The sequence below is a fragment of the Seriola dumerili genome, unplaced genomic scaffold (assembly GCF_002260705.1).
Source record: "Seriola dumerili isolate Sdu_G_001 unplaced genomic scaffold, Sdu_1.0 BDQW01000191.1, whole genome shotgun sequence".
In the NCBI taxonomy this organism is placed as follows: domain Eukaryota; kingdom Metazoa; phylum Chordata; class Actinopteri; order Carangiformes; family Carangidae; genus Seriola; species Seriola dumerili.
This window is the reverse complement of record NW_019174446.1, coordinates 1,806,398-1,822,587: the sequence shown is the minus strand read 5'-3', so window position 1 is coordinate 1,822,587 and position 16,190 is coordinate 1,806,398. Positions and strand designations below refer to the sequence as shown.

The 16,190-nt window shown below is 42.2% G+C and overlaps 1 protein-coding gene across 1 annotated transcript in view; it reads left to right on the top strand.

Moving 5' to 3' along the window:
• Positions 1-16,190, top strand: part of vps13b (vacuolar protein sorting 13 homolog B) — a 322,535-nt gene that overhangs the window by 222,288 nt on the left and 84,057 nt on the right. Inside the window, exons 35-37 of the mRNA XM_022753222.1 lie at positions 12,993-13,334; positions 13,893-14,307; positions 14,536-14,673. Of these exons, the coding sequence (XP_022608943.1) occupies positions 12,993-13,334; positions 13,893-14,307; positions 14,536-14,673 (895 nt within the window). The remainder of the gene's footprint in view (positions 1-12,992; positions 13,335-13,892; positions 14,308-14,535; positions 14,674-16,190) is intronic.

Genomic DNA, 16,190 nt, shown 5'->3' with positions numbered 1-16,190 from the left:
CTCTTTAAATCAATGCATTATTAGGATGTTTATCGCAGCATTAGCCACGGTCCGTCACAGTTTGACTTCATTTCTGTATTTTTTGGTTGATGTTAATGATGTTGAAGTGAGGCTGGGCTGAGATCAGGCAGCTTTCAGCAGCAGGAGGTCCCACAGTCAGAGAGCTATGAATAGATGATCGAGCAGCTTTTAGGACTTATCTCACTGCTCTGTCAATGGCACTGTCACATGGCAACGCAGAAGTGTATACCCTCACACACATGTCCACACACACGCACACACATGCATACACATTGTCCCCACATTCTCTGCATGGTAACTGTCTGCAGCCTTTTATTTGGGAGCCAGTGCTGCAATGCTGCTTTATGACCGAACAGCTGACCCGAATGTCTGGTTGTGTGTTTGCATTCTGTGTCTCAGCTCTGCTATGACGTGATTTGTTCTTCAGAGAGAGTGAAAAAGAAGTTGAAAACAAAAAACAGCCTCTTACTGTCTGTCTCTCGTCTCTCTTAACCACCACTTCTTCCTCTGCATACACTATATCATTCTCTTATTTACCACCTCAATGCCATCCGTTCCTTCATGTAGATTTACAGTGTAAGCTGTCATTGTTGGCATCATCTGCCACTATGACAAGCTCCCAAAGTATTTTATTATTGTCCCACCAAACTGGTAAAGAGCAAGGATACAGATTATTGTAAAAAAAAAAAAAAAAAGAAAAAAAAGTGCTTTCTTCATCCCATGTTGGTCTCTCTCCCTCTCTCTCTCTCTGTGACACACACACAGACAGAGGCAGCTCGGGTCAGCCATGTGCTTGTACCACAATGTGAGAGGAAAATACCCTCTGGTGCAGGGGAAGTCCCGCTCTGCTTCATCCTCCACCTCATCCTGGGATGATTACACGCATGGGAAACAGGGCTTTAGACTTCCTCCAACACTCATGCACACACATACACTGATGCCAGTGCACACACAAACGCACATTAAGGCAGTACCCAGGTTCAGGACAGTATCAGGCGTCACAGGAAACTCTGAATTACAGTTTTTAGTAAACACAAATGGGTAAAAACCTCTCAGTCACCCATTACCTGCCTTATCTCTATTCCTTCTTTCTTCCTCTCCCACTCTTTCTCTCTCTTTTCTTATATTCCTATCCTTTTTGCATCACTTGACATTGTAAGGCTGTATGCAGCTGTCTGCCACCAACTTTCTCTTTCCTTCTCAATCTCCTGCATCTTTTTGCTTTCATCCCACTCTTATTTCATTCCCCTATTTATCACTGCCCTCTCTTTTCCATGCTCTTCGTCTTCTCTCATTCATCACTTTTTTCCTCGTGGGACTGGCACAGCTCCTGGTTGGAAAAGTGTTAGTTCATCCAGAGCCGACTAGTTATGTATGAAGTTGGCTTATAGTGGAGAAGGTTCCGCTTCTAGCAACAGTCTGTAGATTATGATATTACTGTATTATTACATCTGTGTAGTCTTAAACACCTGCACTAAGGACGCACACAGGGTGCACTCTCATGCAAAGCTGGACTAATGCAGCAGCACTTAGACAGCGGGGTAGATCGGCAGCCAAGACGAACCACTGTGAGAAGTGAATTTACAGTAGGCACGAGTTCGCTGGTCAGTAGCTGCTTTGGTTTGTCAGTGGGTTTGGACGGCAGTTTTAAGCTATTAGTGGGGAGGAGGCTGCGTTTTACTGATGCATGTGTTTTTTTTGTGCATGTCATCCACACAGCCACACTCAACTACAGTTAAATGTGTTTGGACAGTGGAGGGTTTTTTTTTTTTACTATTCTTGTTTTATAGATTTTAAAGTTGTGTATTGTAGAAAATGATGAAGAATCAGAGTTGATATAAAAAGGCCATAGTGTGATGTAGATCAGTCAGCAGCAGTGTTGTGAAGGTTATTTTTCACATGTAATAGGTTACAGATTACTAATTACCCTGTTAGAGGTGTAAATAGTAACAGCTTTACTCACTAGATCAAATTAATGTAATTTATTACATCTGATTACTTTTGGATCACGTTTCAGTACCACTAATCTATTCTGTTGGAGCCCTAGAGAAATTTCACAACCTAATGACCTCTCCAAGTTAATATTTAATGAAAACACTGGTACTTGAAGTTAGAGTGTGTTCTCATACTTATCACCTACCTGACTCGCTTGTCCACAGATAAACCAACAGAAGGTGTTCCTGCTCAGCCAAAAGATGCAAAGCAACAGGAACGTTATATTCTACATATCAGCTTTTTCGAAAAAGAATACATTCAGATTTAATAATAAAACTTTTCTCATTAACTGTAACAGAATACAATTACATTTATTTCATAATTTAATTATGTAATCCCTGACACTAGTCAGCAGTCAGCAGACACCTCAGACATTGCTTGTAGATAAATAAAATAATAACACCTATGAGACAAATGAAGACCTTTCTTCACCTCAGTCCTCTGTCCAAATGCTACCAAATGTTACACCTTGGGAGATTGGAAGCTTAGTGACCTATTCTGCTCTCTTGTATAGCAATTTAGCTCTCACTCATGTAGGAGTGTTAGCCAGATTGCCAAAAGCACATAAGACAGCTTATCTAAGCCACAGTGTTGTTGACAAGCTTGGCTCAGCGAGCAACCTAAGGCTGGATCCTTGTCTGTGTATGTTTAAAGTAAACCTTTTCCAAGACCGCTCCTCTTCGTGATGAGTGTTTCATATTGTCTCGTAGCTGTTGAGCTTTGAGAACTGAAGTTTCTTTCTTGACCTCCGATCTTTTTAGGACAGTGAGGTGTCAGAGGAGCTTTTATGAGCACTGCTGGCCAACAGAAATAGGGAGACATTAGATGAGAGTGAAAATCTGAAGCATGGAGAAAGGAACAAGGCAGAGAGTAAGAAAGTGGAGACAGCCTGAGAGAGGATGCAAAAGGGAACAAGAGTAGGGGAGAAATCTAATGAGATGAGACATGACACAGTGAGAAAAAGAAAATCTGAATCCGGTGTTTGCTTTGATTTCTGGTTCTGTGTAAAGTATTTGTCCATAAATGTGGGAGCTGACATTCCTGCGGGGTCAGCTCTTAACCAGTCAACCTGGCTATTAACCCTCTCTGAGGGCCAGATCCCTTTCACCCTGACCCCTTCCCATCCTACGTAGCGGTATTTTCATTCACCCTGTTGCTGCTAAGAGTAATAATAAATAAGGCTCCTTGCACAGCGATCTCCTTTTCCATTTTGGCTGCCTCACATTGGTTAAGTAAGCGTTGTTGTCTCAGCTTATCTTAAACATACATATTTTCATAGCCAGTGTTCATCTCGCTGCCCTTCTTTTGTTATGAAACCGTATCTTTTTTTTTTCCTTTTTTGTTCATGTCTCACTGACCCTCCTGTGTGAATCAACTGCTAATTGACAGCCAGTCATAACAACTCACCTTCCCTGTTCAGCCCCCGCACCCCGACCAGCTTTCTTCTCAAAGCATAACCGTGGCACATTCTTAAACTGGCCCCTTGGAAACTCTGTCTATTTGAGATCAGTAGCAGCTGAATTTGCTCTGCCCTCAATCAGTTTTGGCAAAATTGGCGTGAAAACTCCAGATAAAATCACGAAGGTTGGAATTCTATTAGAGTCGGGAAACAAACGGCGCCTTTGAGGAGAGGGAGCAGGCCCCCATCGTGAACCCTGGGATCGGGTGTCGACTCAGGTGAGGAGGAGTCAGGAGTACCCTCTCTCTCTCTGCCTGCAAGGGAAACAGGGTTACAGACTCAGGGGACTAGTAAAAGCAGGGCACACCAGGCCAACTAGTACAGTCACACATATACACACACACCATAGTAGACTTCGTTCAGTGAAAAAGCCCAGAGTGTTTGTCTGAAGAGGTGAAAAGAGGAAACAGATTTTTTTTTCTCTACACCTGTATAAGCAAGATTCCACCTAGAATAACAGGTGATGGAGAGTATTGGGTTCTCTGTCTGTAACTTGGATAGTGTATTAAGAGTGTGTGGGTTTGCATGTGCGCACATGCACACATGTTCATGTAAATGTTTGCATTTGACTATATCAGTGTACAGTATCTGCTTCTTCCTCACTGTGATTTTTGAACTCCTGTGGTTGATTGGAGTAGGCTACTACTGAGTTCCTCCTGAACTGCTCTCATTAAACTAAATATTTACCCTAAATCAAAATTCACACATCATTCCAGGCTTTTGGAAGATTTTCCATGGTGCAGGCACATTTTCTCTTTTTTCCACATCTCTCTGCTAGTATCTGATCCAGGTCACACAGGAGTAAAATATTAAATCTTGTAAGTCCCCATATGCAATCTCACTTGTAACCACCAAGATTTTATTAGGTGCTAAAATGATTAGTTTATTAATCAATTGAAAAATCAACAGAAATGTAATTGACAACAATTTTGATAATTGATTTATTGTTTAAGTAATTTTTCAAGCAAAAATGCTTCTCAAATTTGAACACTGGCTGCATGTCTGCTTTATGATTATGCAAAACACCTTTCTTTAAACTGTTTGTCAAACAACAAAAGCAAACTGTGTTAAGTTTTGTTTCTTTACATGTTTGAAGAACTAAATATTTAATCTGCTGCCATCTATGAATGCATGTGTGAAATGAATGATATCTTTGTGCTTAGGGCTTGTGACTGGCCCTAAAACTGGACAGAGGCTTGTGAACCCAAATGGAGCACAGGCAATGATAGGTATCCACAAATAGGTGCCATGCAGCCACTTGAGACCCAACTCAAAAACATAGCTTAGGTGCTTTAGATAGTCAAGAGGGGGGCTTGATTTTATACCTGTTTCAGGTTGTCTGTTTAGAGCCACTCCAGGAGTTTAGACGTGCATGTCAAATTGCACCTCACATATTCTAACACTGAGAGGTAAAATTTAATGTGGATAAAGTGTTCATTTAGGATGCAGTATTTTGAAATCCCAGTCCTCCAGCCAGAGCAGAAAATGAGTTATGATGAGACATCTTCCCTCCATGTTAAACTCTGCTTCTGGATCCCACCATCGCAGCTAAGTGATGGGGCTTTTAAACCTAAACACCTGAAATTGTTCCTTCTCTCGCGATGTTGTCTTGAACTGAACTTGTCCAGTTCAGCCTGCAGTATCCTACAGTCTGCAGGTCATTTCTGTAGTCAGCGTAACTTTTTGTGACGTTGTTGAATTTTGGTCTGTTCTTGTATCAGTGTGTCCTCTAGCCTTGTCCTCTATGTCCCCCTTATCGAGGCCCTCCCTGCTAACTCACATGAGGGGACAGGGGGTCTTGCATCATTCTCCTTTGAGAACCTAACATACAGCACATAAGAGCCTTTGTCTCTCTCAATCCTGGGAGCACATCCAGGGAGAAATTAAAGGAAGATTACTTCAGTCCTCCTCTTCTAATTTCAGCTCTGTAAATAGACACCGAGCCAGGATTGTTCTTGTCTTCACGCCGCTCTTTGAATTTGTATGCAATCTTGTGTGCATATCGTGTGTGCTCACATGTTCACAGTTGTGTGTGTCTGTGCACTCACTTCTGAATGCGTTTACAGGCTGGTGTATGCTCGCAAGTGTGTCCTTTCATAACCACGAGTGTGTGTGTGTGCTGGCTCCCAAGGGTGTGGGCTGATCACAGCAGCATCACTCACAGTCCTCAGCAGACCACCTGGGGTTCATCTGCCCTTCTCAACCCTGCACCTCCCACCCCGTCCTGCTCTAAACAGCCTCATCTCACCTCAGGTCACCATTGTTTTCCCTGCTGTTGCTGTTTCCCCATGACCTTGTTACTAAAGCAGAGAAAACAGACATGGCCGCCAGGCAGCGCAGGCAGGCGTTTCAGAAGAACACTCTATGACCTAATGAAAGGCATCTCTGCTGCTTTTTGAAGTCTCTCAGACGTCTGCTTTTGTGAACTGTTTCAGCCCAGGCTGAATACAATGCAGTTTGAAGTCTCTTTTGTTGTTTGTTTTTTGAAAACATAATGCCAAAGTTAATGATGTTAAGTTGAAAGCTTGGATGAGTGATCTTGAGGGCCAGGCTGAAACCTGATGATCACTTTGCTGCACTAAGTGTAGTGAAGTGAAAACACCACTGCGTGCGTGCCTGTGAATTGTGGTGCATTGACCCACTTTTTATCCACTAGATATAAATATTCTTCATTAATATAAAGAATTACATTGAGTCAGCGCTTTTTACAATTCATTCTTGTTCACCAATGACAAAATTAATAGATTTAAAGTCAAGTTGCAATGTAACTAATGTAACTGCAACTAACTCAGAGATTTCACGTTTTTTTTTCAGAGACGCTTACCCACAGACACTTTCACACCCACAACTTTCAGATGCCATTGTCACCATCAAGCCCACCTCACTCAGGGACACTTGGCATGTGCAAACACTGCAGCCTGAGTATTAGATTAGAAAATTACCCCCACACAAATTTCAAAAGTAAATAGGGATGGTGACAGTTAATGAGAGCCAGTTGTTCTCTACCCCATTCCCATGGAAAGAAAGAAGAGAGGATGAAGGAAAAAAAGTCTGATGATGACTCTGCTGCTGTGGAAGCCAGGATCACAGCAATTAGGACAGACCCCAGGGTGCTTCTGTCTCTCATTCACTTTCACTTTTACTATAGTGTGTCTTCTAATTACACCTTTCTCCACATCTGGCCTTCATCTTAATTTAATTAGTTACCAAATAAAATGTAAGGAGTCAGGTTGCAGTCGTGCAGGGGTGTAGGAGAAGACGTTAATATACTTTTTTTTATATTATATGTACAAAAGCAATTCATCCATTTATCAGCCACATTAGTTCTGCCAAGTTCTCCATCTGGCTTTAGCCCCATGATAACTTTATTATAAAATTTCAATGTTTTTACTCTCCCTGCTTTGTTTACCATATGGCTGATATCTTGTTTATCATTAATGATGGAAGTATTTGGTGATAAAGTCCATTCAGCAGCATCCTATTCCAGCCAAGAGATTATGTTGGATGAGCAGAGAAGGTCTGTGTATCATTTCTGAATAGTTACATCATGGTGGTCAGGACACTTTTCCCCTGTGTTTGTTTTCACTAACACGGTTGTGTTATTAATCTAGGAATTGTTCTGGCATTTTTGAACACTTCCTTCAATGAGTAATACAACTACAGTGCATCCTGCTTATACAAAAAGCCAGTGTTTTTGTAGTGATATGGGGTAATTCTTGCATGTCCTCACAATCACCCCAAACCCAACTGTTGGATTTGATTGGTGGATCTGAATCAGGGTTTTGGTTTAGACTGGTGGATCTGTTGAGGATGACTGATGCAATAAGTCTCCTGTTGAGCTTAAAGGGTGGTGTCTGTCAGACCTTTTAAATCATTCTTGATTGCCAGAGATTAGGAGCGGGGCATGGTGGGTTTGGCGAGCGTCTTCGAGGGCCTAGAGTCATACTGAGAAGGCCTCGGTATTAAACTCAGCGTGTTGAGCACAACACTGCAGCCTGCTGAATGTCAGAGCTCTGGATGCAGTTCTGTTTTACGAAGCAATGGCAATCTGCATTCTATTTGTGCCAAAATATTTGTAAGTAAACTAATGTCGTGTGCAGGCGTAGGAGAAAACAGGTTTTGAAGTTCAATCAATTATAAAACGGAGTCTTTGGCCGCCACATCTCTCAGAGCCAGGTTTCTGTTGAGCAGCATACTGTAGATCCCATATGGACTGAATTAACTCACTCTTTTCACAATTTTTCTTTTCATTCTCCAGCCTTTATCATTTTGCATCTTTGTTTTTGAGCCAGGGCTTTTCCAAACCATAAAGCAGCCGAAAATGGAAGGACATCATCTCTGCATTCATGTTTTCTTGTCTGTTCATCTTTCCTTTGTTTTTGGAGGTGTTTCACAGGCGTTCCTCTATTTAGACCAGCCATGTCCCACTCAGTCCTCTCCTCTCCTCACTTTTCCTCCGGTAGGTCTTTCCGGAAAGAAAAGTGTTCCAACTGACCCAGCGCTTTAGGAATGTAAACATGCATAAATTATTACTGTCACCCGGATGTTTGCTTTCCCCCCTGTATGTCACATGAAATCAGGGGAATAAGAGTCTCTGACATGGAAGGCAAAATATTCTCTCATTGTTATTTCTCTAATCCTGTTCAAAGCAGATAGAAGGAGAAAGGGACAAAGGAGAGATGCTTGGGGGCCTGGACTGTGAGAAGAGAGAAGAAAATGTGTCAGATATTGTCTCTCATGCTCCTTTGAGAAACATGTTGTTTAACCCTGGAGGAATAAACCCACCAACCAGCATAACTGGGTGGAGGGGAGCTTGTTAAAATGGCCCCACTCTGCGCCCAGAGTACACTGTGTTTAAAGTGTAGTTGACAGTCACTCTGAAGCACTCGGCATCCATTTGCAAGCTCCGGGGTCGCGACCTTCCATTGCTTCTTTGTTGTGGTTCAGTTGAAGTGCATAGCAGGTTGCCTTTGTTATTGAAACAAAGTTACAAGTATTAAATGACTGCCTTTGATGCCCTTTTTTGTGACCGCTGTTGTGGCATACAGAGAGCAGTGACTTCATATTATGAATGTCTTCCCTCCTCTGTTCTCCACAAGAAAATAAGAGAATGAATTGCGGTCTTTATGGCATTTGGTTAAGTATTATTGTTATTATTTTTGATTAAGATGAGGTATTGCTGCATTGAGGTTTTCTTCCATCTGCACAAAGGCACAGAGGCCTGCTATCAGCTTTATGGTTCTAGTAAACAATAGTGGGTAGCACAGCAGGGCCTAACCTGTAAACTCTGATGTTGTCAAGATACAGAAGTTAATTTCCATGCAGGCATCCTGCAAGCACGGAGCTCAACTGAATAGTTCTGTCAAAAAGATTTAGTAACCTGACCTACCATGTTTTTCAATGGGAATTCTGCGGGAGCTACAGCAGAACAAAAGTGTGATAAACAATAAACAATTCTTTAACATGAAATGTTTGAAAAGCAGCTCACTGCAACCGCCTGCCACTGGTTTCACTTAGGTTCAGAAGTGCTGCTAATAGCAGCTTATTTTCTCTCTGCAGTAACTGACATATTTGTTAAAGTTATAAAACAAGCACATATTTTACCATGATAGGAAAACCTTGGGAGTTGACACCCAGAAATGGAAAAGCAATACATGTGCATTATTGTTTTTTCTTTGTTTTTTATTGAAGAAAACATGACATAGTTAAGAAATTTGCCCCTTTATTTCTGTCTCTAGGAGACAACTCTGTCCCCTCATCACTTTCTTTGTACAACGCTGTAATTCTCTAATAGTGTCAAGTTGCTGACCTCTTTCACTCAACACTAATGCTCTAGTTCTTTTAATACCGCTGCCTTGACCTTCTCCCACAATTAGCCCACTTCCTAATATCACTCAACCACACTCTCCATTCACCAGTACATTATGTCACAAAACTGACATTTAACTATTTACTGATGATGCCGTGCTCTGAGTTATTTATTCTGTGCGATTTTCTTTGTGTTTCTATGGTGTTTTTTTTGTGGCATTGTCCGTTCTCATGCAGTTCATTCTTATTCGTATCTAATAATATGGCATATCACACTAGTAGCAAAAACATTTTTTTGTTATATTTGCCCTGATGTTTTTTGTGTTACCCTTAACATGTAGTGACCAGTCTTTTTTCCAGCTTTATTTTAGTCCTTTTCATTCCTCTACAGTAAACTTGGGCACACTAGAAGCCTTTATTATATAATTTGACTAGATTCAGACTTCAGTGGGGATATGTGGCTTTTAAATGGAACCTTTTGAAAGGAATAATAGTCACCTTTGCTACTTGGACTGTATTTATTATATTCTTTCCTATCAACTACCATGGATTTCCCTACCATCTTAAAACATTCAGATTTTCATGTTCCCTGATCTCTGAACTTGAATTGCAACCTACTTTTCTTTCATCTGGAAACAATCAGCCGCATATGTGGTATTCAGATGTAAAAGTTATGTTGTCATATTCAACTAGCCAGCCAACACTGTAAACGGGTGGCATTTGGATGATGTGACATTTGCTTCCACATATTAGCCTTCCTCTAGCCAAGCTGTTCTGAGTTACACTGACAGAAATAGGGGTCAGAAGTCGTACAGATGCGCTCTGATATGATTGGCACTTGGGAGACTCATGGTTTCACACTTTGGGGATTATCCTCCATTTTCCAGAATTTTCTGCCTAGAGACTCTGAGGGGATGACTTCATGACTGGCCGATTGGGTTTGGGGGGGCGGTTGTGTGTATGTGTGTGTAGTCCCACATTCATGATCATGATCAACTAAGTCCAGAGAAAGATTGCATTGGGATCTGGAAACAGCGCTTCAGTGCAGCCATTATACAATATAATAGAAAGTAATGGTTGGAAAAGGGGATTTCAGCTGGGACCAGGCCTGTAGTTGCAGTACATGTTTGTATTCTGAATTTATTGCCCTCTGTCAGTGAATAAATTGGCTAAAGGTTAAAGCATATAGACTACAGAGCAATAGGTTTATGTTTTCTGTGTATACCTGTTCTCTTTTTCAGTGAGTAAGCGCAGTGAGGCTATAACCAAGCCCAGAAACACAGGGAACAATACAGTTGTGAGCTTTAAAACTCTCGCTGAGATCAAACCCTGGGAATGCAACTGACTTCATGTGTGTTTATCCGTACATGTCTGTGAATGCATTGATTGCATGTGTTGAGTCAAACTATATGAACAACTGTGCGCTGTGGTATATTTTCTCATTGTCTCTTTTCCTCTACACCCCCCATTTGTGCTCCCCATTATCCCTTATTCCACTCGTAAGCACATCTAAATATAGACCAAGAATTTGCTTAGGGGGCACTCTCTTAGTAGTGGTGGTTAAAAAGAAGACGGGGTATTTACTGTAATTGTAAATGCATGTGTACAGCCTGCTTGGGAAGAGAGACAGAGAAGCGTAAAGAGTATCTGGCAGTTTCTCCTGGCGCTTGCTCTTTCCCAGCTGCTGTGCAGCTTATTTGTCCCTTCCAACGTGGGGCGCTCCTTGGAGTGGACATTTTGCCCCTGCCAAGTACCTTTTTGAAATACCTCCTTACCTCAGTACAAGTTTCACCCACTTAACACAACACACATGGAGACAGGTCCAGGCCCTTTTCTGCCTTCTCTCCCCTCCCCATTGCTTGGAAAATCTTACATTTCTACAGAAAAGGAGTGCACACATCCTGTCCTCATTAGGCCAGGGAAAGGAGAGGAATCTGGCAGGGCCGAGTCTATGGAAGCCCCTCACATGAGCCCGGCCGAACAGAACAGGCAGGCGGGCAGGCATGCCGCGGTGTTTTATATGGCTCTTGTTCTTAGCCTTTGATGACACTGTTTAGAATAGGAAATATCTAATAAGTCAAGTATTCTGTCTAATGTCCTGCCAGTGGGTTTAGTATTTGCCTGGAGGTCTTGAAACACTATCTCCACCACAGCAATAATATACATTTAAAATTCTCATGGAGTGGGTGGGATGTAGAGAAAGAGAGCGGGCAGCTAAGAGTACATGTTATAATAGCAACCATGTGCAGGTTGGGGCAGACGATGGTGGGATAGGATGGGACACACCTTGGGTCTATTGAAAACTCTCCCCCTCTGTATTTTTTAACTTTTTCAATTTATCATAATCATGTCTCAAAAGGCAGCAGTAGCTAATTGAGACTGACATTGTAACCATTAACATGAAGGAGAAGCATGAGGGAGAGGCCTTAATAGTGGGGTAATAATGTGTTGGACATGTTATTGGAAATGATTATGATGAATAGGCCTAAGTCTCTTCATGATGCACCTGTCAAGCATGCAGCTGTCAGAGGGCTGTTGAAATGATGTGACGCAGTGGTTGAATAAACTGAAATGGCCTTACATGTTGATATGTGTCTTTGCCTTCTCTTTTTTAATATTTTTAGTTCTGCCTTTTTGTCGGTGTCAGTTCCACGGATTTTGTAGCATCTACAAAATATTTTCCATGTGCTTGGGAAATTTTTGAAACGTAAACGTTTATGTTTATTCAAGCTTTTTTTTTTAGCCACTCGTGTCCGTTCTACATAAACATGTCCAATAATTTATTAGTTGGCAGGTAGCATTTAGTTTGAAATGTTTGTCTCATTCCTGTCCCATGGGAATCAGTGGCGGCTTCTTTATAGTCTTAAAGATGGCATTCTTTGGTAGCAGAATAAAGATGCCTATTTTCATTGTTGCTTGAAACCCAGCAACCTACTTACATTGATTTATAGCATCTGTCACTGAAAGCTTTTTTATTGGTGCAACGGCTGGAAGTCTCCCGATATCCGTTAGTTGGAGCCAAGCATAAAATCTCAGCTGCTTTATACACAGTACCACAGTCAGTGCACGAAACAATTCGATTTGCCAGGGTGAGGCCCTTCTCTAAAGACATTTCCAATATTGCAAGAAGTGCAAAATGATTTTTAGACCACAGAAAAAGTCCCAGAGCATGCCTTTAATGTCTCTGTGGTTGTACGATGCTCTCCTTTTTTGGTCAATTTGTCCATGGTTTCAATCAAGCGAGTTATTTGGTTTGTGTCCTCTTGTAAAGCCAGGATCCAAACAAGAAACAAATTTTACCAAAAAAAAAAGGAAAAAAAGCTTTCATCCATTTTTATTTGATGCTCTTGACCCCTTCTGTAATGCTAACAAACGACATTGGTTTGGTTTGAGATAAGGCATTTGTTTTAATGCAAATTGAATTCTCATGTTTGTCACAACCATAAAGACTGTGCGCATGTTTAGCTGTGTTTGTGAAGTTACACAGGTAGCATCTCCTCTTGTGTGTGTGTTTTCGAATAGCACACCACTTACAAAATTTTTTGTCTGCTTTTTCACATAACGTAGAAACTTTGCTCTTCCTTTAAATTTAGCAAGAAAAACACTTTTTTTTTTTCCCCTCCTTTCAGCCATTACAGTTGACTTAAGTGTCCAAAAAGATTAGCATCAGTGTGAACATTGTCTTACCTTTCACTGTTTCTATGTACAGGTGCGTCGACATGAGCAGAAGCGTGGCAGCCGTGACCCTGCGTCAGGCGTTGACTCCTCATCACGTCACAGTGGAACTGGGCAGGACAGCGGCTTCGGCAGCGACAGTGCTCGCATCCGCATCGTCCAAATAGAGCAGCAGAGTGGGGCGAGCCACCACTGCATCGCTAGGCCCTCCCACAAGTCCACTATCACCAAGAACCTCAGCTTCATCCCCTTCGACATCTTCCTCACCGCTAGCAAGCTGTCTGTCATGACTTATGCTTGCTCCAGTCCCTCAAAGGCCCTTCCCTTATCGGCCGACACTCCCAGCACACTGGAGAAGAAGGAGCCTGGGGATAAGGTAAACAAAAAGCCTTCATCCACAAAACACAGAAGCTTGCATGTGAGTCAAACTCTGGATCTGTCAGTTGTCCATGTGTGTATAATTATTCATTCCATACACAATAGCAAAATGTGCCATTTATGTGACCAGTGCCTTCATGTATAAGTACAAAGGATTAATACAGCAGTTTTGTAATCAACTTTACATTTGAGAATGAAATAGAATTATGTGATCATGGTATTTTCATACAGTCCCAATTTATACAAATTGATTTTATCCAATATCATGATGTGTTTTAAACTGTAATTTAAATATGTACAGTACAGGGGGCAATTGTGTTATTTCCTTTAATCTTTCACAGCCCATCTAGCTGACTTTAATAAAGACTTTAACTGTCTGTGGATGATGTCAACAGGATCTGTATAAACTGCATGATGCTGGCAAATTATGATGGACCAAAAGTCCCTTGTGAATTTGCCAGATTCTTATTGAATCATTGTCTCAAGTAATTGCATTGAACTTTGTGCAAACTAATGTTTGATATAGTACTAAATGATCCTTCTACATCTGCTTTAGGTAGGAAAGAGTGCCCTCAACCAGCCTGAGATCTTGTCTGAGTCTCCTCCAGCTTCATCTTCGCCGACTCCAGACCCTGCTCCAGCTGCACAGGGTTCCCTTGCAGGCCTGACAGCTGAGGACATCTTCAACAGCAACACCTCCCAGCCAGCCTCCCCGCTCCTGAGAAGCAGCCTGCTCTCCCTGGATGGCCTTCCGACTCCCAGTCGCTCCTCAGCACGCCAGGCGCTGGGTGTGACCATAGTGAGGCAGCCAGGGAGAAGAGGGGCTGGGGACCAAGTGTTGGAACCTCTCCTGTACCTCCAGGTGCTGCAGCCCTCTGCTCTGCTCAGCTGCCACCACCGCAAGCAGAGGATGGAGCTGTCTGTGTTTGATGTGGCCTTAAGAGGAGTAACTTCTGACTACAAGTGCCTAGGTGAGCTGGAGCTGATTAAGATATAGATCATATTTAAAGTGCAGGGAATGTAACTTTGCAACAAACCCATCATACCACAAAGAAAGACTAACAGACTAGTAGATGGAAAATCTCTTAATGTTAAATATGTTTACACAGTTTCTTTGTCTGTCCTGTTCTCTTCCTTTTCCCATTCTCCTTCTCTCCTCTTTTTTCTCTTAATCTCTTCTTCTGCCTCATTTTGTCCAGACCCAGGAAAGACTCTTCCAGAATCTCTTGACTACAACGTCTTTTGGCTGCAGACAGTAGCAGGAGAAGTGGACAGTAAAACGGGCATACCCCCCCCTCTGCTCTGCCTCCAGATCAAAGATTTCCTCAATGGACCAGGTGGGGATCATGCACACATAGACACACAAACTCACTGTTCAACACATGCAACTTCTGAACACACACGCTAACTTGCTTGTTTTACGATTGAGAGCATCCGTTTCACATTTAATCACATTTCAGGGGAAATGTGAAAGAGCAAGAAGAGAGCACATACACACACACAATGAATAAACACACACACACTGTTGATTTGTGCATGGGTGCGTGCGTGCGTGCGTGCGTGCGTGTGTGTGTGCGTGACATCAGGTTCTTGTGGATTTTCTTTTCACAGGGTTTGGTTCTCTATTTTTAGACTGATATGATATCCATATGAGTAGCTTTAAGCTAAGGTTGGTGACCTAAGGGTGTGGCTGACATTCTAACCAAACAGAACTGCAATGAATACAAGTGTGAGTGGGCTGCAATGTGAATACACAACCTTCTTATCCATATGAGGGTTTCATGGAGTGTGTGTAGGCACAAGACATCCTTCAGAGTTCAGCTCCCTGAACCCAGTGGGCCAGATGTTGCAGATTCATACACACTGACACTCGACTACGGACATACTTTGACATATACTCTGTCTTTCTTCCACATGCATACAATCATGAACACATACCGTGCACGTAGACAAGAAGGAGCTCCAGCCTGGATACGAGTAGCCCCTTCGCCTACACACATCCCCGCTGTCAGCAGAGAGCCCTCAGCTTATCTGTCCTCGTGGAACACACAACATAACACAATACAGCTCTCTGTACACCACAGCAGTCACACTATACAAACTCACACCAGTAATGTCCATCTACCCCTCTGCTCATTCCAGATGGCGCCAGCAGCCAAATTACAGCGAGCATGACCTTTCCATGAGGCGTGAATTACATCAGAATTTCACTCAGGTTTTGAACATATATGGTAAATATGAGTCCTTTCTGATGGGGATTCACTGTATACAGGAGAGGCATGTTGGTGTAGTGAGTAGAGAGAGACGGTCCTTCAGTATAATGAGTAATACTGACCTCTGATCTCCCTTAGGAGGGGTGCAAGAAAGACAAACAGCAGCAGAGTGTGGTTTCCAAAGATTTAGAAATGTTTAAATAGATTTAATCTCACTCGGTTTATTTATCTTTTAGAATTTATATAACATTCAGCGTTGATTGTTTAACTTCATTTAATTTATTAACAGGATTCCTGCCTGTCATATCTTTAAAGATCATTCATATTATGCTCTGGTTACATCTGATTCTAGTAGACGGTTGAAGCGCAGACCCCAACATTGTACAATTACAGTCAGGTGTTTCCCTTGAACTAGTAAAGAGCAGAGCTGTCCTTGTCTGTATGATAACTTCAATCATAGTCCCTCACATTCATTCTCCCCACATCCACACACATACAAACAGTCCCCTCCCAAATGACTCACAAAGAATCCAGGCTCAGTGTGAGGTTGCCCCAGGTCAGGCTCTGCTGGAAACATCTAGAATTGACCACACATGCTACTGGTCCCCCATCACCCACACACACACACACACACACACACA